This window comes from Eptesicus fuscus, chromosome 7 (assembly GCF_027574615.1).
Source record: "Eptesicus fuscus isolate TK198812 chromosome 7, DD_ASM_mEF_20220401, whole genome shotgun sequence".
NCBI classification, from domain to species: Eukaryota; Metazoa; Chordata; class Mammalia; order Chiroptera; family Vespertilionidae; genus Eptesicus; species Eptesicus fuscus.
In genome coordinates this window covers 73,944,027-73,969,868 of record NC_072479.1, presented here as the reverse complement: position 1 = coordinate 73,969,868, position 25,842 = coordinate 73,944,027, and the positions used below count along the sequence as shown (strand labels likewise).

The 25,842-nt window shown below is 42.0% G+C and overlaps 1 protein-coding gene across 2 annotated transcripts in view; it reads left to right on the top strand.

Annotated features, from left to right (window-relative positions):
• RASSF8 (Ras association domain family member 8) overlaps positions 1 to 5,579 on the top strand; it is a 100,823-nt gene extending 95,244 nt beyond the window's left edge. For both annotated transcript variants that reach the window (XM_028144052.2, XM_054719206.1), the window contains 2 exons: positions 618 to 762; positions 1,377 to 5,579. In XM_028144052.2, coding sequence (XP_027999853.1) covers positions 618 to 762; positions 1,377 to 1,498 — 267 coding nt within the window. In that variant the 3' untranslated portion in view covers positions 1,499 to 5,579. The remainder of the gene's footprint in view (positions 1 to 617; positions 763 to 1,376) is intronic.
• Positions 5,580 to 25,842: the final 20,263 nt, after the last annotated feature.

Genomic DNA, 25,842 nt, shown 5'->3' with positions numbered 1-25,842 from the left:
CTGTCCAGACTTGATCTCCTTTCTTTAGGGCTCTTCATTTCTCAAAACCCCTTCTTCAGAGATTGAAAACCCCCATAGTGAGAATCCTGTGGGAACCTTGCTTCCCTCCTGCTATGCTACAAATCTCAGTAACGGACCTCATGGGAACTAAAGCCACACTGATCCTTGCTGCAGGGAGGGGCAACAGTTTACAGAAAACAAGAACCCTGACTCTCATGGACCAAAGGGCTATTCATCTTGCAGTCAGTTATGAAGAGGATGATAGGGACATTTCATTGTTAACAGCTTAGCAAGCTTGCTGTAAGAGCTGGGATGGTGGAAGTCAGTATTTTATTGGTGAAAGTGTATAGACCTATTACACTTATTTCATCGGGTACACAGTGTAATCCTAGCAGAGGAAAGCATCACATTTAAGAGTCCAGGCTGTCCTCTATTTGCTTATCTTTTGGCCCAGGCCACACAGAAAGTGACCTCTGTACCGTTGTAGCTCTAAGCCTGACTTGTTGAGTGTGCTCCTGTGACAGCCAGCATCCACCTCAGCCCTGCAGCAGACGGACTGTCACCAGGATGGGTGGCCACTACTGAACCTCCAATTAATAACACTCACTTCTCTCTAGGACAAAGAACAGGAACTGGAGCAGCTGACGAAAGAGCTGCGGCAAGTCAATCTCCAGCAGTTTATCCAGCAGACAGGGACGAAAGTGACCGTTTTGCCAGCGGAGCCCAATGAAGTAGAGGCCTCACACGTAGACATAGAAAGGGGTAAGATGTTGAGAAATCTGTTTTTGTTTTTTGACTTTATTCTCACCTGTTAACTTTGCATAAACATTTGGCATTCAGTAAAAGTGTTATCCTAACCATTCAAAGCTAATTCTCTTGGGCCATTTTTAAATTTTTTTTTATGTACTTACTGTTTCTGGGGAAAATCAATAATATTTAGATTATTTATTGACTTGAGTGAGCATGAAATTACCAGATCTTATATCCTTTTCCTGAAGTATGTATGAGTCATAGTCTATTTGAGTTTTAGCTTCTCTCTGTTCCTAATGCCCCTTCTTCCTCTCCTAAAATTAATTAATTTGACCTGATATTTAAAAGACCTTCTAAATCAGTATATGAATGTGGTCTGAGTAACCAAGAAAGAGAAGCAAAGTGCTCACCTTCTTTAAAAGATCAGTAACTGCTCAAATCACTGAAACTTGGTGTATCAGCTGAGAGGGGCCAGCAGAGTTAGCCTCGTCACCCAGTACCCACAGCGTATTGTAATTGCCTCTATGTATTCTTGGATTCCTTGGGGCAGAAAAAGTTCTAATTGTTCATATTGCTAAGTACTCAAGCTGATGAGTACATCTGATGACTCTTTGTTTCCTGTTTAGAGGCAGCATTCCAGTCTGGCTCCCTGAAGCGGCCTGGTTCATCCCGGCAACTCCCCACTAATCTTCGGATTCTGCAGAATCCTATCTCATCTGGTTTTAATCCTGAAGGCATATATGTATAACAGTATCTGTCTTTGGGGGAGAGACCCAATAAAGGTACCACGGACAGTAAAGATTCTTTCTTTGATTTGTGCCAATGACAAACAGAGATGTATTTCACAAGCCACCATATCTTTTCCTGTCATAAATCGCATACCACTTGGAGCCATACCCTGTGCACTGATGCTAAAGAACAAAGAAACTGTTTCCACACATGAACAGTGTTGACATTTTTATCCAGCAGCTGTAATGCAAAGCCTTCATTTTTATGTGTAGCCTTTGGAGAGCATTAGGAAAGTATTATTCTGTGTGTATACATTTAAAAAAAAAAAGTGACTTAAGAGTGAAGAGAAGTATGTGACTGGCTTAGTTTAATTTATTCCATGTAACCAATTAATGTGTGAATATTGGTGTTTTACTGTTTTTTATTAATACTTACCTTGTGACCGAATTACATTACATACTTGTGATTATGACTGTGCGCATGTGGCCAGACTCCCCCACCCCCACCCCACCCCGTAGAATGCTGACTTACAAGTGTCAGAGTGCGCTCCACCATCGAAACGAACTCCGAAGGAACCCCCTTGGATTTGCTTTGTGACGTGTCCTCGCCATTGCTTAATTGGTTGAAATAATTCAGCATTTCTTTTTAATCTGGAGTTTAATATTTTTTCTTTACAATATTTTCAGTACATGAAGGACCACATACCAGAACAGAGATATTTTTGTGAGGTAAATTGTATGTTTAAAAGGTTTGCAGTGCTTTCGACACTGTAGGACAAAGAATGCTGAATATCGATTCAAACAGGCAAGGGGGTTCCTGATACATTATGTTATGTCCCTGCCCCGCCTTATCCTTTTACTCTCCTGGGTCCTCAGAGCTGCCATAATATATAAGTTAGAGATATCTGAGGTTTCATAAATAAGATATCTGAGGTTTCAGGTCAGTCTACTTTAGGAAGTTTGCTTTAAGTGATATATTTTAACGTAGCCCACTTCATTCGTGTAGTCTCCTGGTGTAAGCGCCCAAGGGGAAGGTAGTACTTGCACATCATTTCCTCTGTACCTTATAGACTGTTGTGATCTCTCCAATCACTTAGAGAGTGAGAAAGTGGGTTGGAGTTAGGTACTTTTTACCAAGGAAAATAAAGTTAAATTCAGTGTTCATTTTCGTTTTTGAGCTTGACTTTTATAGGACATTAATCTCCATTTGTACATATATTTTTTTATTTATGAAACCAAAAATGAGTCGGCACCCCTTTCATGAGTAGTGATTAACTTAAGACTCACAAGTAATATCTAAACGGATGTGGTCAGATACCTCTTAGCCATTTTTACATTCCCTCTGATATAATTAAGATCTTTTTCTGAAATTTCTAGTTTTTAATTCTGAGGAAAATACATCTCTCTATTTCTTACATGCAACAGAGTAACAGTGGATTAGTACATTAATGCCATGGTAACAATAAAAAGATGTAAGTTATAGCTTATGCATGAGGGCAACTTTGGATGTTTTAAATGCATTTGACTTATTTTTGGTTTAATGAATGCTGAGAATGCTGCTATATTTAGATTTCCAATGGAAAATTATAAGGATGGCTATGAAAATATATAGAAGCTTCTAGAGAACGGAAAGTAAAATGTAGAGTTGCCTTTTCTAGTCCAGCTAAATGGCAGACCTCAACTAAAGGTATTACTTTCTTTGGGTTCTTGGAGTTATTGAGTTGACCTTGCCATGATACTATTTTGCAAATGAATTGAGAAATAACTGATTCTTACCTAAATAACCACAACCTGTACCCATTTGCTCTCAATTTATAATAGTTATTTCATATTTACATATGGTTGAAAATTATGAGAATTGAAAAATCAAAATAATTTGTAGATTTTGTGACAATAATGATTTATGTATGCCCGATATATGCCTTATTTTTAAAGGGTTCCATCCTATACTAAGAGTCATTTGTTATTGTTATTCAGAGAAATTGTGATCTTATTCACAAAGAAAAAATATTTTTGTAAATTGGTCACATTCTATTTAAATAAAAATGTTAAAAGGTATGTTAAACTTTGCAGTTATAAATGGTAAAGATGCTTGGCATGCCGTGAGAAACACAAAGTCAGTACCATTGATTGTTGTAAATTCTTACCGGTATTAATCTGGTAACTAAAGGGAGACTGGCAGCACCTTCCACCTTGCAGGGGCCCTGGGTCCCCCAGCCTTGCATCACGGTGACCTCTCTGATAACTTCATCTGAGTTCTCAGGCGGCCAGATAATCTCTGCAGATCTAATTACAGATAAAAATATTTCCTAGATGAGGAGAGATAGAAACATGAATTTGATGAATGCATTAAGCAGCTGTGTTTTTTAATCAGTTCTAGTACCTCTGGAAGCACGCCTCTAAGGAATATTTTCTAAGTCTGTTTTTAAAATAGTGCAAGGAAAACTCACTTCCCTAGAACATCTTAAAAAACACTTTAGTTGTTCCTAATCGTTTTTATCCACTGTGAATACAAATGAGATCGATTAAGTGCCACATCTTTGGATACATTGGTGGGGGCTGGGCAATAGTATACAAAAACACCAAATAAAAAATTTTGAATCTGGGGAATATTCAGGTTCTAAATACTAAATTAAATGACAAGTTCTTTGTTTATTATACTGCAAGTTCTCTTATTGCAGTTTTCTATAAGTATTAAATAAATTGGAAGATAAGTTTTTTACCAAGGAATAATTTGAAATAGCATTAGTACATATATGACCCTTTAAGTATCTGTTGTCCTTAGGATGATCTGTAGCGGGTTGCCAGAGTCCTTTTGTTGTTTTTAGGCGATAACTTTGGCTTGTTAGCATTTGTTTTTTTGTCTTGATACACAGAGAATTTACATGTGAGACTTTGGTTGGTATTATTAGGAGTTACCCATTCAATTCCCCCCAGTCATCACTGAACTAACCATCAGTTCTCATACTTCAAATTAGTCATAGTCGTAAACTTAGAGCTTAGACAACACTGACACAATAAAAATATAGGATGACATGAAATGTGAATTTTAACAGTGTTCAATAAGAGCAAATAAGCATTTGCTTCCAGAGCATACATTTTTTGCCTGCATTAAAAGAAAATTTTCCAAAAAAAAAAAAAATTTCTTTGTGAATAAGAGCAAAACAATCTTTAGAAAAAAATGGTGTGAAAGCCTTTTCTGTGAACGTCTTTCCAAATTAGAACTATAATAATGGATTGAGGAAATAATACAGAAAAAGCAAAAACTCTTGATTTCAGGTATGCAAAGGGTGTGGGCAGATGGGCAGTTCCCCGTGTGCACTGCCTTTGAAAAATTGGGCCTTAATTTATATGTAAATAGCAATGCTGTGTTCACATCCCCCTTCTACCTACAAAGTTGTCTTTATTAGTCTCTATTGTGTAAAATTTCACTCATAAGTATTACTTTTGTATTATGTCCATTTTTTAACTGCATGTTTATACTCTTTGCTACAGTATTGTTGAGTTTTGGGTAAAGGCCATCAGCTGTATGGAGAAGACGGAACAATCACTATTTATTCAGAATTGCTGCTTTACATTTTCAGAAGAGCTTTCGATGCCAGGACAGTGGCCGCTGGAAAGCTGCAGGAGTTCTATTCCAATGCATTTTATATATTTTTAGAAACCAAATAAATGCAGATAACTATTTAGTATACTAATTATATTAAACCAGCAGAAATATAAAGGCAATAAAGTATATACATATATATATGGGGGGAAGGGAAAGATTAAAAAGGTTTACAACCAGACACGGTGATAGCCCTAAATGTATTTCTCAATCTGTCTTTCTTTATTGACCCCAGGAGGATTTGAGTTGCTGCAGCTTTAAACAGAAAATCACCGCGTTCACTAATTGTGGACACATAAATATGCTTTTAGTACTGCCTTGCTTATGTACAAATAAAATATCTGTAGTCTGTATATTATATGTAATTATTCTTTTCTTTCGACTTTCACTTCAAAATGTATATTTTCTGATTATTATCATGAGCTGTAAAACAAAAGATCAATATCTGATATTCTCCCAAGTAATAAATTTTCAGGATTCATTGGGGCATTACATTGCTGACTTGTTTCTTATGTGTTTAATATTTTAAAATACAATTTTATTTCCTTTAAAAGATGCCAAAGACAGGAAGTCTGCATATCGGTAACACAATTTAATTTTTCTAAAAGTAATATTAATATAACTAAAAAAATATCTATTGCTGCAAAGGTAACTGTTTCATCCAAGTGAAACTGAATTAAGAAACTAAATGCCTCCCTTTTAATTTCAAAAGTAAAAGGAAAAATCCTTGTCACTCAGGCTCTGTATTCCCAGATCTCCAAAACCGTAAGAGAGAGGAAGAGAACTAACACTTTAGTACCTACTGGGTCGGGGTACCCTAGGAGGGACATTCAGCCCCCCAGGGACTTCCCCGAATCACACAGCTGAGGAGTAGTTTACATGGCGTTGAATCTGTACCTTTTGGACACCAGGGTGCTTTCTTACATTCTACGATAAAGCTGCATAAGCTTACCAGTGCCCATTTTCTGCATTTAACCGCTCTTTAACGTGGAAGTATGTAAATTGTCATTTATATGTGTGTGTTTTTTAATCCTCACCCAAGGATATGTTTATTGTTTTTTTTAGAGAGAGGAAGGGTGAGAGAAACATGAGTGTGGAAACATCAATTGGTTGCCTTTCATATGTGCCCCAACCAGGGATAGAACCTGCAACCTAGATATGTGCTCTGACCTGGAATCGAACCCAAAACCTTTTGGTGTACAGGATGATGCTCCAACCTGCTGAGCCACCAACCAGGGCATCATTTATATAGTTTTTAATAGAAGTTCGATCTTGATCAAGAAATTATATATATGAATAATAGTTATAAAATCAAAGATTAAACGAGAAACTTAACATAATTCAAAATATTATTGTATCTCCTAGTTGGGGGGACTTGTAGAATTTTAATTCCTCTTCCTGTCCTCCTCTAAGGTCTTCTGTTTTGTTAATGGCAGAGGAAGAAATAAAAACTGTTCACCTGACGCTTCCCATGCTGCCCACTCCACATATTTGAGCTGCCAAGGGAGTCCTGTGAAATGGGCACCACACACAACTCCATGCTTCCTGCAGACATGAGCCTATTGTTGGCCAGACACTGGACTGAAATTAACACGATTTGCTTTGCACCTCAAGAAATTACACTCTAATGAGTACTGTTAAGTAACCAGAGCAGAGTGCCAGGGAGACACACCAGGAGGGTTCTACCCCAGGCGGTGTTGGCAAACCCTAGAGAAGGGATGTGAGCCAGGGAGTGCTATCTGGAACAGACTAGAAGATGCAAAGATGAGCCTGTGAGGCTGACCAGACGGTGAAGGGCCAGGGAAGGCTGGTGGGCAGGCAGATACATCATGAAGAGCCTTGGTTGCCGTGGTGAGGACCTTTCTTTCACTTTATCCTGAATGCCATGGAAGACTTTTAAATACGGTAATGAAATATGGGTTAGCACAGCAATTTTCAACCTTTTTCATCTCATGGCACATAAAAACTAACTAAAATTCTGTAGCACACCCAAAAAATACATTTTTTGCCGAACTGACGAAAAAAAAAAAAAAGTGTAATTTTGATTCATTCACACCAGATGGCAATTGTTGTGTTGGCTGTTGTCATTTTTTTAAATTTATTTGGCAATCTAAAGGAAAAGAGGTCTATGCCCTTGCCGAAATAGTCAGGTATTGCATGTTTAAAATTCTCGCGCCACACTGCTTGTAAATCACTGTAGTAACCTGAACTAAGAAAGCAGCTGTTGGGTTTTATTCGCTAACAAATTTTTTTTTTAGCATCTACTTTGTGCTTGGAGAAGACAAGAACCAAAAATGTTGTAGACCTCCTAAGTAGACAGTAACAAAAGGCCTTGATGTTTAAATGGTGGGGGCAAAATAGAAGCACTGAAGAAGCCCCAGGTGTTTGACAGCTATCCACAGCCTCAAGAGGCTGGTGGGGATGGTACTGGGGGTCTCTGGGTGAGTAGTCACACTGTTCCATGTGCTGGGGGGCCGGGAGGGGCTCTCCCCTTGTAGAGAGCTCCTGCAGTCTTTCCTGCAAGAATATCATGGACTTGAAAAGCTCTGGGCAGCACCAGGTATACTCAGCCTTTGGTATGCTGGAATCCCGTTTTCCAGCATTGTACTTGACTTTGTGTTTGATATCAACCACTATCATTCATCTGCCATGAATAGGTGTCCAAAATGATAGAAGGATCTGACCATGGTCCAGAATGAAAGGAAGTGAAAACAGTGGACCATTCACATCATCTCTGTCTATGCCAAGCCAATATATAAAAATTTCCCATAACAGCTGGCAGTGTGAAAGTCAAACAAGTGAAGCGGAATACTTAGTAACAAATGATTTAAAAAATTATTTTTTAAAAAATATTTTTATATTGATTTCAGAGAGGAAGGAGGTGGGAGAGAGAGCTAAAAACATCGAGAGAGAGTCATTGATCAGCTGCCTGCTGCATGCCCCACACTGGGTATCGAGCCCATAACTTGGGCATGTCCCCTGACTGGGAACCGAATCATGACATCCTGGTTCATAATGGGTTGACGCTCAACCACTGAGTCACGCTGGCCTGGCACAAATGATTTTTTTTCTTTCAAACATAAAATAAATTATAGATACTCTAAGCATAGGACACAATGAGCTAAGATGCTGTGTGGCAGCAAGCATCACACAACAGGAGGCTGAGGAGAGCAGGGATGTGTGCAGGATGGACACAAGGAGCCACCCTCCGCCCCCAGCCAAGAGGACACAGGAGGCACCCACCCAGCCGATAGGACTTGTGGCACCCTGCCCCCTGCCCCAACCCAGCCTGCATCAGACCCTCAAAGACTGTACCGTCATTGAGCCAAAATAGATTTCCTTGTAATTTCCAACTTTTAAGACCACACAGAAGAAACAGTTCCTCAGCAACAGGACAGTCCTTCAGCTCTCTGAAGACATCCATTCTATCCGCTAGTCACTAGGGCCTAGTGTTCTCGTTCCCAGGCTAAATATTCCCAATTCTTCCTGATAGTGTTGTTTCCGGTCTCCCCTCTCCTGAGCATGGCACCAGGACTGAGCACAAAGCTCCGTTGAGATTGGACCAGGTCCACACTGAGGAATTTGATTCACTTTGTTACGCAGCCAGAAACTCGGTGGGTTGGGAGGGTGGGTGGCTGGTTGGTTCGTTTTTTTCGAACCTCACTCATTTTTGAAGCTGATTTGTTCACTAAAAATCCTGTCTTTTTCACATTTGGCTGTCATTGAAATCTTTACTGATTTGTATAGGTGTAACTGAGTTTTAGGAAACTATCAAAATACTTATCATCTCCAAACACTTTGAAAGTAATAAATCCCAGTCGGAAGGTGCGAGCTTTAATGTCAGATCAATAATGAGTTTAATTTTGACGAGGGAAAGCGCTACAGGAGCACACACAGGAGGTGAGGGAGAAAAGTAGAAAAGGCTCCACGGAGGAGCTGCATTCAGCTCCGGGAGAGTGAACGGGCTTCTACTCCGTCCTATCTACCGAATGCCTCCTGTGTGGTGGACACTGGAGATACAGCGGTGAGCAAAAAGAGACCAAATTCTCTGCCCACGTGGAGCTCCAATTTGAGAGGTAAAAACGGGAACAGAGAAAAATATATAGCATTTTGTATTGGGGTAAGAGCTAAGGAGAAAAATATTAAGCAGCAAAGAGCAGCAGCAAGTGCCGGAAGTTTATAAAGGTGAGTTAGGGAGGCCCCTCTTAAAAGATGACATTGGAGTCAAGACCTGAAGGAAGCTTTCGCCTGCAGAAATGAAAGGGAGCTCTCTGGACACAGCCCATGTTGCTTTGGCAAAAAAAAGGTTTGGGAGGCCTGGCTTCCTGTTTCCAAGCAACTGACTCAGAATGCATAGGCTTTTTCCTGGCTGTGAGCCAGTAACCCCTCCTCCCAATTACTCAATCCATCAATCTTCTCAAATCAAATAACGTGAAGAGAGGGGACATTTTAGAGATATTAAATTTTTTGTCTGAATTGAATTACCCTTAATCCTTCCCAAATTAAAATTAAACTCATAGGGAAAATGCCCTTCTCTCAAACTTGATCTACTCTATTTTCCAAAGGCCTGGCTACAGGAATATCTTTAGGTCTAAAGATGCTTTACTTTGCTAGACATCCCCTCCAAATTTAATGCAGCTTTAAAACTTAAAGACAACTATTTTTTCCATTCAAGATCTTAAATAAAACAAGCCATTGTCGGGTACTCTACTATATAGTGATCAATGTTACAGTCTATGACTTGAGGTCCATGGGCTCCGAGGAAGGTTCCTGAGGCTCCTTGTATAGAGTCTCCCACTGTGGACATTTGGAAGGTCACAGAAAAGTAGAGAGTGCACTGAATGGGGATAAGATGAGGAGGGAGTGATAGGAGATGGGACCATGTTGTGAAGAACCTTCAATTTCATCTAGGAGGCAATGGAGAGCCCAACAAGGTCAAAAGACCCTGAAGATTAGATTTGCTTTAGAATCTAAAGTTTAGACAGAGTATACTGTAGCAAAGTCGCAGTGATTGGGCTGCAGTTAGAGGAGATTGCTTCTAGGAGACGAGGCAGCTGTAACACAGCTGCATAATTACCTGCTGTGAAAACTGTCCTGATCTCCCATCCCCTCCAAACTCTCCTCCACTGTCAACTCTTCACTTTGTGTCACCATTTTTCCCTGAGCATATGTCTAACATAGCCCATGAGAAAACACCAGCTAGGCCTCATTGGAGAAGTTCTAGACTGCTGCGCAAGGACAAATACAGAGGGATTGCCCAAACGATGGCACAGCAAAAATCCCAAAGCCTGGCATCTGGCTTAAGACCCAGTCAAGTAGACACATAGAATTAACTATCACAGTATGTATGTACCTATATATGTGTGTATATGTATATATATGTACATACATGTGCATATGTATTTATGTGTATATATCTATATATACATTATGTTATGTACATAACATTTAGATTATAAGGCATATAATAGCAGCCAAATAAAAACCTTTCTTCTTATTGAACACCACTGTGTACAGTCTCTAGAATGCTCAAATAAACCACTGGAATTGCCATATTGCCATTGCTAGTTGACCCTAACACTCATACCAAGAGCTTCAACACCAAATAAACTTAAAGAGTTAGAGAAAACATAGTGGATCAGCAATTTACAGGGTCCTCTCCACGCAAATGCCCATGGAGGGCTTCCCTCTGCAACGTGGCAAATGGAACTTCAAATGGAGCTACGAAAGTCCGGACAAGTTCTTGAAAATCTGTTTTATAGGAAGCAGCTCACATAGAGCTGTTTAACACGCCATGAGTCGCCTGTTGCCTGGACAGTTTCTTTATGACACATCAAATCAGAGAGAATGCTTCCAAACCAGATTGTCACTTTTTTACAGCTGCTGTTACCTCAAGGTTATATCCATGGTTCTTTTAAATAGGTATTGGGGGTGGGGTCTGTTTAGGGCTAGGATGCTGGTGGACATCGTTCTGAAATTCTACCACTTTGTGATGTCTTTAATGGACATGGATCCACTGGGAAAGGAGGTAGCTAGAGGATGTGAGTCAAGTTTTGCACATGTCCTGTTGAGATCTGGTAGGATCTGCACTGAGATGTTCAGGAAGCATTTGAACATACAGATTTGAAGCTTGAGAAGGACACAGAGCTGAAGATGGACATATAGAAGCTATTTGTACCAAAAGAATAGTTAAAAATTCAGAAGAAACACCCCTCCCCCCCAAAAAATATGTATGAATATATCCTATATAATAAAGAGGTAATATGCAAAATGACCCTTATGCCCTCGCACAAGATGGCTGCCCCCATGTGGTCAAACGTGGCCGCCACAAGATGGCCTGCAGAGGAGGGTAGTTGTGGGCGATCAGGCCAGCAGAGGAGGGCAGTTAGGAGCGACCAGGCCTGCAGGGGAGGGCAGTTGTGGGCGACCAGGCCAGCAGGGGAGGGCAGTTGCGGGCGACCAGGCCTGCAGGGGAGGGCAGTTGGGGGCAATTGGGCCAGCAGGGGAGCAGTTAGGTGTCGATCAGGCTGGCAGGGGATTGGTTAGGGGTGATCAGGCTGGCAGGCAGGCGAGCAGTTGGGAGCCAGCAGTCCTGGATTGTGAGAGGGATGTCTGACTGCCGGTTTAGGCCAGATCCCTGTGGGGCAGTTGGGAGGGACCAAATTGGAGAGGGTGCAGGCTGGGCTAAGGGACCCCTCCCCCCCCAGTGCACAAATTTCATGCACCGGGCCTCTAGTTTTAAAATAAAGAAGAGGTAAATTTTCTCAGGGAGAAGTGTAAACACGTGTTACTCAGTATAGTCAGAGGACTGGCAGTCTTGGTGTCACCAGGAGTGGCCATAAATGCAGAGTCTCAGGTCCCACCCTGGACTTAATAAGAATTTGAATTTTGGCAAGGTCCTTGCATTATTCATCTGCACGTTCAAGTTGGAGGAATGCTGGAGGACACCAGGAAGAGGGCCGGCGACAGCAGCTGTACAGACATCTGCATTTCCAGGCTGACAGAAGAGACCAAAGAGGGAGACCATGAGGAATCCACAGAAATCTAGGGAGAAGGGCCAATTAAAAGCAGGTGCATAGAACACTACACAGAATTGCATTTAGCTTACAGGGTGATAGGAGGATACATGTAACCAATGTCTTTTAATTTTCAGTCTCTTTCGCTTTCATTTTTAGCATCTCCAGGTTTTCTAGAGAATATGGACAGTATCACCCTTCCCTGCTCCTCCAGCCTCCAGCCCCAGAGAGGAGAAAAGAGCATCACGTATCTGGACTCTCCTTACCTCTTGGGATGGCAAATTGCTAATGTTTATATGTGGGTGATTTTGGGTGGTGAGTGAAGAGAATTTTGAGATAGGAGTAGACTGCTCTGCAAAGGATCTTTATGTTCTAAAGATAACAGGCCAGCAAAACAGAGGGCAAATTGGACTTGAGGAGCATGGGTTAGGACGTGTACAGGTGTATAGGAGGGAACCAATCAATCTTTCTCTCTCTCACTTCCTCTCTAAAACTCAATAAAAACATATCCTTGGGTGGGGATTAAAACAAAAAATTGATCCTGCATGAAGAGGCCCCTGTGTCTCCAATTCTCAGACCTAGAGCCAGTTTTTTAGCTAAAAAACTTTATTTGATATCCTCTCTTCCCTCCCCAATTAGTTCACCTATTATATGATAACTAGAGGCCCGATGCATGAAATTCGTGCAAGGGACTCGGCCCTCGCAGCCCCGGCTTTGTCTGGAAGGTCGTCCGGACGGTCATTCTGTTGTTTCATCTAATTAGCATATTAGCTCTTTATTATATAGGATAGTGTCCTTTATCTCCTATCACAGCAGTTATCATAATTAGAGGGTGATTTTCTAATTACTTAACATCTATCATCACTATACTGTACACACCACAAGGAAAAGGACTATGACTGTTTGTTACCCGTCCATTCCCAGTACCTACCATAGGCCCTGGCCTATGGTATGTGTTAAATAATAATTGAATGAAAAGACGAATGAATGGATTCCATCTGGCATATGAAAGGTGAAGACTCATTAGCCGAGTCAAGTCACTAACAAGTGAGATAACAAAAACATGGGTTTGTTCGCACCGGCTCCATGGCCTAGACGCTCTCCACTCCAGGTCTTCTAGACCTCCCTCTCCTGCACTAACACAGGTGCTGGGGGAGGTAAGGAGGGGGAAGCAGGCACGGCAATGACAATAGATGGCTGTGGCCCTGGTCCCCTCTCACTTGACTTTGCTCTTCTTGTTCACCGATGCTCAGTATATACTTTATGCCGATACACTCGGCACCTCCTTGGACATCTGCATTTGGTCTTACTATCACGGGGAGGACCATAGTGAGGTATTCACTACTATGACCTCTCACCTCTCATCTGCCTTCATCTATATCATGGATTCCAGAACATAAACATCCAAGTTGGGAAAATACGGTATTTGTATTTCTCCCTGTGGGCTCAGTTGAGGCTCACCTCTCCTTCCTAATGCAGCAATCCCATCTCTGCCCAGATCCTTGAGATATATAACCAGAGGTCACCTTGATCCACCCATGCCAAGCTCCAGGTCCATTTCCAGAGCCCAGGTGTCCCTTGCCTCAGTTTCCTTTCTCTTGCCCAGAGCTACATTCCTCACCATGTCCGCTCCATCTGCTCTGTCTTATCCCGCTCTCTCTTCCATGCCCACAACTCCCTCTTATTGAGTTATTTCTTCAAAAGTCCATGAAGCTTAATATCTCTCATTTAAGATAAGCAGAATAAACACTCCTGCCCAAATGTAAATACGTTTACCTTACCTATTTTTCATCACTTTATAATGTCATCAAAGCAAATTCTCAAAGTTTGAACAGTTTTTAATGATTCTCTTATGTATACGTCCTATTTGTCACAACGCAGAGAAAATGATTTCTCAATAGACTGCTCACCCTGGGTGAACTGTTTGTTAAAAGGCCTAATTCTCCAAACCAGCCTGCAGCACAGAGAATGTGTGTAGCCGAGTGGGAATGTTTGCCTGTGAGGAGCACTCAGAGCCTGACGCTGCACTGTCCGTTCTTCTCCAGTTGCCACAGGCCTTGTCTGGGTCTCCGTCAGTGTGATTCAAGGGCTTCTCCTCCCAGGGTGATTCACCGGACCAAGCCCGGCTCCCCTGCCTGGTCATCTGACGCCCTCTGCAGGAGGACTCTGTTTTGGCTGTTGTAGCCAGAGCTCTCTGAAGCTATGCTCCTTTGGTCTTGATAAAACTTGCCCTTGATCTGGTGACATTGTGAATATTACCGTTAATTAACCCTCACATTCCTGTTTAAACTTGGGGACTTGTGCTCATGTTACCACAATTTCTACTTCCACTGAGAAACCCTAGTGCTTGGAAGACTTTTACATTTGAGGGAGGGGGGTCTGACGTGGATATTAATATTCTGATTTTTAATTTACATTAAAAAAAAACAACACAACAAAACCTTGGCATATAGAACTTGGTTTCCCTTTGTTCTGGATTTTTGTTCCAAGATTATATTCTTATTTGATTCCCCCATGTTGAAGAGAAAATATTAAGGACCGGCTGAGTTAAAGAGTAAATAGATTGTGGGGAGGGATAAACTAGGTTAGGGGTTCGTTTTCTGCTATGTATTGTGTGACCTTGAAGTGCCATTTCACTCCTCTGGGCTCTAGTGCTATCTCCTGACAAGTTAAAGGATGGTTCCCAAGGTTTCCTTCAGCTCCGAAGATTGCTCACCTCCGAACAGTAACACTTATTCCTCTTTTAAAAGTCATATAAACTGGTTTCATTTCCCAACTAGTCTTTTTTTTTTTTTTTTGCCTTTTTATAGTCATATCTATAACGCTGTTGTATTTGCCGTATTCTCTTAAACAGAGATCAATAATTTTACATAGAGATCATTCAAGAAAAACAATAGAACAGTCATAGTGGTCACGTTTTTAAATTTCAAAAATCAATTTATTTCATTGTCCCCTTTCCAAATGATTTATAATTTAGATGTTTCTGGACTCTGTAGTATTTTTAGTATCCTGCATCAATCTCTTCACCAGGGATGATACTTAATAATCTTTAGCACCCGACAATAAACACACTTATTGAGCAGTGTCAGGCATTCTGCTCACTGGTATGAATACAAAGACAGACAAACCCTGGGCTTTGTAAACGAAGGCTAAAAGAAAACGTCCCTGTATGTTTAGAAGTTAATGTGCTGCTGCCTACTTCTCATTACCCGTGTTCTATCCTAAAACTGACCTCAAGGACTTCATATTGAAATCTACACTCCTCACTGTGAGCAAACCATCTAAGGCAGAGGAACGTGGACTTGGTACATAAAACACGGCTTCTGTAGTAAATATGCAGCAAATAAACTTCATTCTTACATGATTGCTTTACCTTCTTATCTGTAAAATACGAATATTTGTGGCCGTGGAACAGAGATCAGACGATAGGATCCTAGGATTCATTCTCTTACGGTCCTGTTGTTTGGACTTACGAGTTCAATTATGTAATGTTTCTAATAATTACGGGACAGAATTTTGCTTCATAAAATCTAATAGGAATTGAGCAAACTCCGCCAAGGCTTCCATTGTAGGAAAACCGAATACAAGCCTAGCCATGCCTATTTCGGAGCTGCGGTGGTAGATTCTTGGGCGGAGGCTACAGAATCAGTGGGAACCACTTCATTGAAACTGGGGCACATGATTTCAGAAATAACGAAGCTGCAAGAATGCATCACCAGAGGGCCCGCAGGACGCGAAATGGTAAAGGAAGTCCTTCGGGCAGATAGAAAACGATGCCAGTTAGAAACATGGATCCACACAGAGGGATGAACCTTTCATCCACGGGGCCTGGGCTCGCGCCGTGGTTCACACCCCCACCTCCCCCACCCCCACCCCCTTGGCGGTGGCGTCCTGGCTGGTGGTGCGCTGTGGGCTCGGCGAGCTTCCCCCCTTTTACTGAGGCTCATGCTGCAGCCCGCACCCTCGCCTTCCTTTGGCTCTGCCCCTGGGGGCGCCTCTCTTCTGGGATCCATGATTCTCTCTCTCTCTCTCTCTCTCTCTCTTCTTTTTTTTTTGTCCTTTTTCTCATTTATTTTTTTAAATTTCTTTATTGATTAAGGTATCACATATTTGTCCTCATCCCCCCCATTCCCATCCCAAACCCCTCTCCACGTATGCCCCCATCCCCCTCATGTCTGTGTCCTTTGGTTGGGCTTATATGCATGTATACAAGTCCTTTGGTTGATCTCTCCCCCTTACCCCCACCCTCCCCTACCTTCCCTCTGAGGTTTGAAGGTCTGATCCATGCTTCCCTGTCTCCGGGTCTGTTCTTGTTCATCAGTCTATGTTCATTATTTCCCCTAGGTGAGTGAGATCATGTGATACAAGAAATACACTTGTAAGAACCGAAAATGAGACAAGCAATAATGGTTATGCTGAGAGGCAAATGAATCAGTCTGTAGTGAGTTTCATTCTGGGCCAACAGTTCTTTTGAGTCCCAATCTCAATGTCGAACAGTTCCTTATGTGTACATATGTACATGTGTACATGTCAACAATGATATGCCCAGGACCAAACCAGAGAGGGCTGGACCTGCATTACCACCATTTGTCCACCATCCAGAACTGGGATCCATGATTCTCATCAGGCGGCCGCGGCTGGCCGGGGACGCTGAGACCCAGGTGGAGGGCGGGAGTGGAGTCTGAATGACACTTGGCCTGGTTTCTTCCTTCTTTTTTTAAATCCTCACCGAGGATAAGTGTATTGTTTTTAGAGAGAGGACGGAAGAGAGAGACAGAGTGTGTGAGCAGAGGAGATGCGCTTAGCATGCACGTCCACCAGTCCTTCTTTCCCCACCCACCCGCAGCATTCACAGCGTCCTGTGAGCACAGAACCCCAGTGGGCCCACGCCGCCAGGGAGTTAGCAAGGCTCCCAGCGCGCACGAGGCTGGTGTGGAGCGTCTGTGACTGAGTACACGAGGAACTGGAGCCGCGAGAGGCCGGCCTTGCCTTTGGAACCATAACCTGTTTCTAACGCAGATGTTTTTAAGGAAAACAAATGACCAAGAAACCCCATCAGCGTCTTTCTTACTCCTTTTACTTAGCCAACCACTTCTGCTGCCTCTCTTGACACAGAAGAAAAGGAGAAGATAGGGTAACCCATAGTCCCCTTACCTTTCAGTCCTTACTTATCAGGAAGGCAAAGGGCGTTGGTTTAATGTGCACGAATCAGGAAGTGCAATAAAAACAATTGAAATACTGCTGTTCAGCATATTCACTGTTCTTGAAAGAACAATGGACACACTAGTATACATGTAGGCACTGCAAAATATGATTCGTGTAATCTCAGCAATTTCACATGACGAGTTATGTTTTCCCTTAATACAATCATATTTGTTCTTGTATTGGCACATATAATTTGCATTGCACAAGATAAAAGATGAAGGATAAAATTCATGCTAATATTTAAAAGTTTTAACGTGTTTTTACTGGAGAATGACATCAAGTAGTGAAGGGGCCAAAGTGTTGAAATGTGCCTCTGGAGATGTGGATTTTAAGCTGGTTATTTAGAAACAGAGGATTCCGGAAGAACCTTGGACTCTCCCTCTTCCTGCCTGAAGGAATTCCGATGGACAAGCTGCTTCAGGAAGGGAGCCTTAGCACATAGGGGTTAGCAGGTATGTGGCAGACAGGAAGAAATCTAGCAAAGCCTGTCCCAGCAAGAATTTGTTTCCCGCGTGTCTGCTCTTTGTCCTGCCTGTAAATTAAGTCCTTTCCCATGGAATCCCAGGCCCCGAGCCCCCTTCTCTTTGGTCCAGAATGGCATGTAAGCCTCAACACCTCAGTGTCACGTTCTTATGGACCCCAGAACGTACCTTCGTATAATAAACTTGGGACATTTCTCCTGTTAGTCTGTCTCTGTTCATTTGATTACTATCCCAGAGAGAAGAACTTAGAATGTGGGAGAAAAGCTATATTTTTTGGTGCCCCCACAAGAGCAAATAAAAATACCACAGCAAGTCAAGAGAAAGATTGTGGAAGAAAGGAAAAGGTATTATAGCACCTCCAATGGCACTATTTTCTTGTTTTGTTACTTGGGGGGGTGGGGGGGAGGGTCCCACGTTTTCATGGAGCAGTGGGCCCTGCGAATCAGACAGCCAGCCCTGAAGTGGGAAAGGCAGAAAATGATGAGAAAGTCAAACTCAAAGCAATGACAGGAAAATATTTAAACAACTGCTTTTTCAGGCAATTACAACAAAGTGTTATAACTTCTTGTGCCAAGAGAATGTTATACAAAAAGTCCTCAATTACCTGCATCAGTACCTTTGTTCATTCCCCAGGCATTGGCCAGGGGCTCCTGGCTATTTCAGCCCAACGTCTGCAGGAACCAGTTCTCCACGAGGGGGCAGCAGCTACCCTTGCAAACCTCTTAAGGCTCCAAAGCAGCAGATTTGGGGTGATTTATCACTTGACACCCTGAGACAATGAAGATAGACTCACTACCTAAGAAGTTTGCTGTTCATCTTTATATTAATTTGCTTTGCTGCACTGTTTTTAAGAGAGGCTGGGCCTCACCTGGCCACGGTGGCTCAGTGGTTGAGTATCGGCCTATGAACCAAGAGGTCAAGGTTAGATTCCTGGTCAGGGCAGATGCCCGGGTTGCAGGCTCAATCCCCTGTAGGGGGTGGGCAGAAGGCAGTCAGTCAATGATTCTCTCTCATCATTGATGTTTCGACCTCTCTCCCTCTACCTTTTTCTCTGAAATCAATATATTTAAAAAAACAAATATATTTTAAAGGGGAGAGAGAAGGGAGAGAGGGCGGGGGCTGGGCCTCTTACTACAAAAACTTGAGTTGTTTCTTTGCCTGAGAAGAAGTAGCAGTGAACACATTTCATCTTCTCTCACTCTATGACTCATTTGTAAAGTGACAAAGTAACATCGTCTGAAAGATCGTTTTAGACTTCGCTTCTCTGTACGGCCTAGTAGTGATTGATCATTTTTATCTACTATGGATTTGATCAAAAGAAACAACTCATTTTACTGAGGCCATGTAACAGCTCATCAAGTGACGACAATTCAGTGTGCAGGTTTCCGAGGGAATCTGCCAAGTAGAGGAATTAGTTCACCTTTACAAAACCCACACTCAGTCCCTTGCCTTGTCCTGAACTGCTGAAGAGTCAGACTGTCCCAAACAGAAACAAGAATCTGGAAGTCCATATTTTAAAGGAAATAATTTGCAAAGGTGACTATATTTGCCAAGATATGGAAAATTAGTTAGCCTCAAGATGAGATTAGCATCACCTTCCAGACGAGTTGGATCAAACATAACTTGCAGCATTGCATTCAGTTCTTCCAACAAGATTTTCCAAATAAAAATTTTATAACAAGTAAATTGAAAGTTCTATGAAACAATATGCTAGGAAACCACTGTTGTGAATTCCAGACACTCTGACAAAAAAGTAAAAAAGTTCCTTTTATCCCAGCTTATCACAAACCTCCAGGGAAACCCCCTGCAATGCGTAGGGCAGCCCCAAACAACGAAAAAGGACGGTCACACAATCTCTCAAGGCCTTCACTGCCCTGCCTTAAATTTACAAGGTGAGAAACTTTTGTGTAATTTTTAAAGCTTAGGCACTAAATTTATTTTACACAAAAGCACACATCATTTTTAGAATGGTTTTAATAACATTGAGTGTTCCAGGCATATCACTGCCAGGTAAGCTCATATTTTGTTTCAGAACATGACCAGGAAGAATTGTTAACTGTCTCTGGAGATTGTGTCACTAGCTGCATCTCAGTTAGTGGAACTGAGTCCCACTAGAACGTACCATCCGCAGTCTGTATTTGTAACTCTTGATTCACAGTGTTTCTAGGTGCACATTTAGGTATACCTATTTGTCTTTATTCAAAATGTCAAATACAACAAAAAAGAAAAAAAAAAAGAATCAACTTGAAGATATTCCTGCATCTCTTCAATTCCAACATATTCATTCTGAGTATAAGCACCTAACCATCTCATTGTGTTCCACAGTATGACTATACTTAAATATATGTTTATTTCTCTTATTTCTCCTTTATATTACAGTGAAGGCATTATATGCCGGAAGCCAATTCCAGCATGTCATAATTGCAAGAGTTTCATCAAAATGTTGGTGGAACTTGGAGACTCAACAAGGGCTGAGTCACATATGTTATCTCCTGCTGGAATGGCTAAAGGCATTTCCCCAAACCTGAAAAGGATGATTGCTTGCTGCCAGACAGCTGAGGGCATCTTAATCTACATGTTATTGCCTCCTACTGGCCAAACACCTGAACAGCCGAAGGCAATTCCCCAACCTGACAATGGATTCTGTAGAAACCCTACCCTTTGATGTATATATCTCCACCTTGCCTTAGGACAGTTTGTGTTAATAAATAGCAATGGGTCTTGAGACAAGGAGATCTTGGTCTCTTTAGCCAGGCTCCTCTGCCTCCCCAATATGCCTTTCAAAATTATGTTTCATCTCTGGACTCTTATTTAATTATGCATTTTTGAATAGATACTGGATCGAGACCACCAGCGTTAAATGGCGCCCAACGTCCAGCATTAATTATACATATTTTAAAATATGTGTATTATATACTATATTATATAGATTTCATTTCATCGTAGTGAAGGAGCATGACAAAATATTTATTATAGAAAGGGACTCTGGGTCTCATAGGTTTGAGAGCCAAGACTTCGGGGGCTCCCCTCACAATTCCTCCCGCCTCCCTATCCAACCCCTGTCATTTACACAGAAGGGCATGGTCAGTCACAAGAAATGGTAAATAGACTCTCTGGCAAGTGGTAACTTGAGCATTCTTGTATGATATGGATGTAAATATAGGGCTATGAAAAGTACAAATTAATTAATTATTTTATTCATTGACTATTACTAAGTCCTTACTAGGTGTAAGGCATTTTCCTGTTAAACAGATAGTTTAACACAAAAAAAAGTAGCACACAAATAACACACAAAAAAATCATTGATAACCTAAAGAAAACCTCTTTCTGGAAAGTGACCAAACAAGCATGGGTTTAACAAGGACATTACAATAGGTGACAAAACAACTGACTGGGAGCATGTATTTGTATCCCATCCATATCAGGCAGGTTAAGTCCCAATAAGCCAAATCAGCATAGCTATGCAAGAAAAAATAAAGCTAAAACTTACCAAAAAATCACGTTAGGGGGAATAAAACAATTATTAAGGGAAAAAACTCTTAGAATGGTGAGGATCTCATTATTTTTTACCCAAATACGCATTTTTTAAGAATCAGAATTATATGACTGTAAAATTAGTCATTTTGAAAGCTCCTTTTTTCTTTTCCTTTTTTAAAAAAATATATTTTATTGATTTTTTACAGAGAGGAAGGGAGAGGGATAGAGAGCTAGAAACATCGATGAGAGAGAAACATCGATCAGCTGCTTCCTGCACACCCCCTACCGGGGATGTGCCCGCAACCAAGGTACATGCCCTTGACCAGAATCGAACCTGAGACCTTTCAGTCTGCAGGCCGACGCTCCATCCACTGAGCCAAACCGGTTTCGGCTCTTTTCCTTTTTATTAGGGTGATACTGGTTAACAAAATGATATAGATTTGGGTGTACAATTCCACAGCCCATTATCTGTACACTGCATTGTGTGGTCACCAGCCCATGCCAAGTCTCCTTTCATCCTCCTCCACCTTCCTCCCATCCCACACCCACCCCTGGGCAATCACCACACTATTTCCCTGTTAGAGCTCTTTTGTATGACTGATGGAATCAAATTTTATATAGAAAATTTAGTAATAAAAAGAAATGATCCTCTGTAATTATTAGAAACAATTTTTTTCTTCCCTCTGACTGGTTGCTAAAATAAAGTATGGAATAGCAAAAAAGCAAAACAGCTTAGGGAAGGGTGGCTGTGCGACTAAGGAACAAGTTGTGTAACCTCTCAGTGCCTGGGTTTCTTTATATGGCAGCACCTACCCCATAAATTAAATGAATTAGTTCATGTTCCATGCTTAGTACAGTGTTCAGCATATATAGTAAGAGGCAAATAGCAAATACCCATTAGCATATCTCTTTTCCATACTGGAAACATGAAAACTATTCATGGGAACAATTGCCTAACAGGCAGGCCATCATGTGGACTAGACAGCCACGTGACTTGCTTAGTACTTCAGGGCTCTCGATGTGAAAAATGCCAACCAGTCCAAATGTAATTCAGAGTGTTTGACAGTCCGGGAATCCTAAGATGTTCCTGACTAAGCTATGTTTAATTGTTCAAGTTGGAAAAATGGGAAAGCTATGTGGACTTTAGATACTGGGGTTTGTTACCCAGCAACAGACTGAAGTTCAGGGAGAAATCCTGAATGATCTCATTAGGGAAGCAACTTCCTAATCAGTGGCTATTGACTCTTACCACAGTGAACTCAAGAACGCATGTGCCTCTGACCCAGAAAGAAACTCACGTGAGAAGTGATTAGGTGGCACAACACCAAGAAAACTAGTTTTACAACCTATCAGGTGGCTAAAGGTTGGTCACATTGTCTGGGGAGCAGGAAGAGCAGAGCCATTACATTTCACAGGGGCCTTGGCGTAGAATACATTGAATGGGCGGGGGGGAGCGGAGGTGGGGGGGGCGGCGGTGGGGGGGGGGGTGGGGGGGGGAATAGGCCCAGAACTCTGCGGTTTCATGGCCCCAGAAAGGACCTAACGCAGCCCATATACCAAATGGAAGCTACATCTGTCTCCCTCCTCCTACTCTTTCCACAGCATTACATGGGCACTGAACTCGCCCGGCGGGATATGCAAATACAAGGGGATTCTAGATTATGTCATGTAATCTTCATAACTATCCCATCTCATTAAAACCATCCTTTTAAAAGGCAAGGAAACAGATTTAGAGAAATAACACTTAAGGTCACATAGCTGGTAAGTGAGACTCAAACCAGGCTATCTCACTTCGGATTCCATGCTCTTGACCTCTCTGCTGGATGGTTTCCTAGGAACAAATGACAACCAATGTTTGTTTAGGGTTTTAACATTCACGAAGCTCCCGACACTGGGACCTTATTTCATCACCGTTTCCATTATGTAGATAAGGAAGCAGACAAAATATATACATGTGGTTCCCCCAAGTTTATGCAACTAGGTAGCAGAGCCAGGATTTGCACCCCAGGTCTTTTGAATCGAAGTAGAATTTACCATAGGGATGCTCAAACATCATGGAGTGAAACATAATGGAGCCAGCTCTGCTGAGTTCCCAGTTGAAGGGGAAAGAGTTCTGAGGTCAGGGCCTTAGCCTGTTTTTGTCTTTACTTTGTCTGCCCAGACACTTCTTTTACATGAATAGAATTATCTGATGACAACCTGCATCCCAATTACTGCAACTGTCCACTCTAGATATATTACCTTTCTCTAGATGATATGTGGGTTTGTATTATCTGGAAATGTCTCCTCTGTTGAAGATGAGTATTGAAGAAAGCACTTTTGGATTTAAGCAGTATCCTTGAAGTAACATGTCAAGAATACTCAGGTCCACACGGAAACCCCCTCCCCCAGGGTTAGTAAGCAAATACTATCTGTCCATGATGCCAAGACCTAAAAGGGGATCACACAATGGGAACTTTCCATCTTCTCAGAGGATACACATTTTTTTAGGGGGATGCCATTTTCAGACTTACTCCACTACTTTTATCTAATTACCTGTTGCTTGTTATGGATTTCAGAAGGTCTGGTGAAAGAACGGTAGCTGAGTTGGCAGGAGGGTAGCTGGATTGATAAGAAGCTCAGTGTGAGAAAGGAAATAACCTATATAGATCTCTGTCAAGGTTCACTCTACTGAGCTGCACTTGAGACACTGTGTTGACTGATCTCATAACTCTGGCAGGATTCCCGAGAAGTTCTGCGAGCTTGGTAATGTCTGCAATCATACAGAGGCCTCAGCAACAAGAGGAAGAAGAGTTGCTGGGATCAGTTACCTCACACATTTTACCTCATTTCTCACCTTATAGGGCACCGAATCTATGCATTTAGAACACTATTTTTTTTTTCCAGTTTATCCCTTTAGGTTCAATTGTAAAATTTAACTTTCTGTTAATTTATTGTCAACTTCTAATAAATATAGAGTATATTATTCTCATGAGATAAGACTTCTGCAAAAATATTTTCAACCCATGATGTTAAAAGTAATGTAATGCTTTTCTCAACTACATAGCTAATGGTCTGTACCAACAAATTTTACCTATGTCCAATACTGGAGACATTCAAAATTTAAAGGGTCATTTTGGGTGGAATGAGTGAACAGAGGAGCTAATTAACTTTAAAAAAATATTTACTGAATGCTAGGTATGGTGCTAGATACTGGAGATGCCTGAATTAATAATTAACCAAAACCCAATAACACACCCTTGACATCAATGTCATTTTATGAACAGGAACAAGAAATATCAATATTAGAAGTATCCTAACTGGAGAATTCCGAGGAAAATGCAAAACTAGAATTTAGGATATGTTATTTTTATCTTTTTCTGGTTCAATTATTTTGTTCTCTAGGTGAGCTGGAGGGCACATATTCTGCCACAGAGTGTGGAAAGGGGTGTCATGTACCCTAAACCAACCACATGTGCCTTGGGCAGAAACTGTCAACGTTAAGATAAATCACAAAATTCATGATAGGCCTAGATCCAAATTGAAGGAAAGAGATTCCTAAAACATGGCCTTGGGTGCTTTGAAGCTTGACAGATGTAGACTGGCCATTCACCTTAACCTCTGCTAAAACAGATATTCCCCGACAGCCAGAAAGGTAACGTGATTAAAGCCACACGTGGGGAGGGGAGTTGAGTATTAAAAATTCTAGATGTCTTGAGGGCTGATGCTAAATCCTGTGAGGAACACCAGCACGTCAGGGTTCTTACCTCAACCAACTTTCCAGGAAAGGAATCCTCGTCTCCACAGGCAGGTATCAGAGAGCTGACTATAAAGAAATAGAGCCACACTAACCCTCAAAGTGGCCCAAACTGTGGCAAGCCAACTCAGGCCAGATAACCAGCTCCTTGAAACTGAGGAATGTGGGTTCTAGCTCGGCCAACTATATGAGAGTGGGCTTTCAAAGGTGAAGTAGCCAAATAGTGAGTGGCTTCACACTCACAGGCATGAATGAAGTTGGGCAGTGGTGGGCAGTGGTGGGCAGTGGCCCGAGCACCTAATTTCTCAGAGATCAATAGAAAAGGCAAGCCCTCCTGATCTGGTGTCATCTCCTACGAATCTTTTCCTAGGCACTCTGTACTGGCCATGCTGGCCTTCTTGCTCTTCCTTGGGCATGCTGTACATGCTCTGAACTCAGGGCCTTTGCACTTGCTGTTCTCATGCACTGGTGGGGTCCCTCGGCCTGGCCTGTGCCCTCTTGCAATCCCGGACCCCTCGGGGGATGTCAGAGAGCTGGTTTTGGCCCCATCCTGCAGGCTACTCCCCTCGGGAGGGTGCCAGAGGCAGGGGTCATCGCTGGTGATCGAGGCTGCAGAGGTGCAAGCCTCTCCCGATTGGGACTGATTGGGCTTGAGCAGGCGCAGTGGGGCTTGGATGAGTGGGAGCTGCAGGTAGGAGCTGCAGGCAGCATTGGGCTGCGGGTTTTGGCCCAATCCCTGCAGACCACCCAGAGGAACCCCAGCCATGCATGAATATGTGCACCAAGCCTCTAGTGTATTCTATAAATTTCTCTGGACTATATTAGAATAAAATTGAAAAAT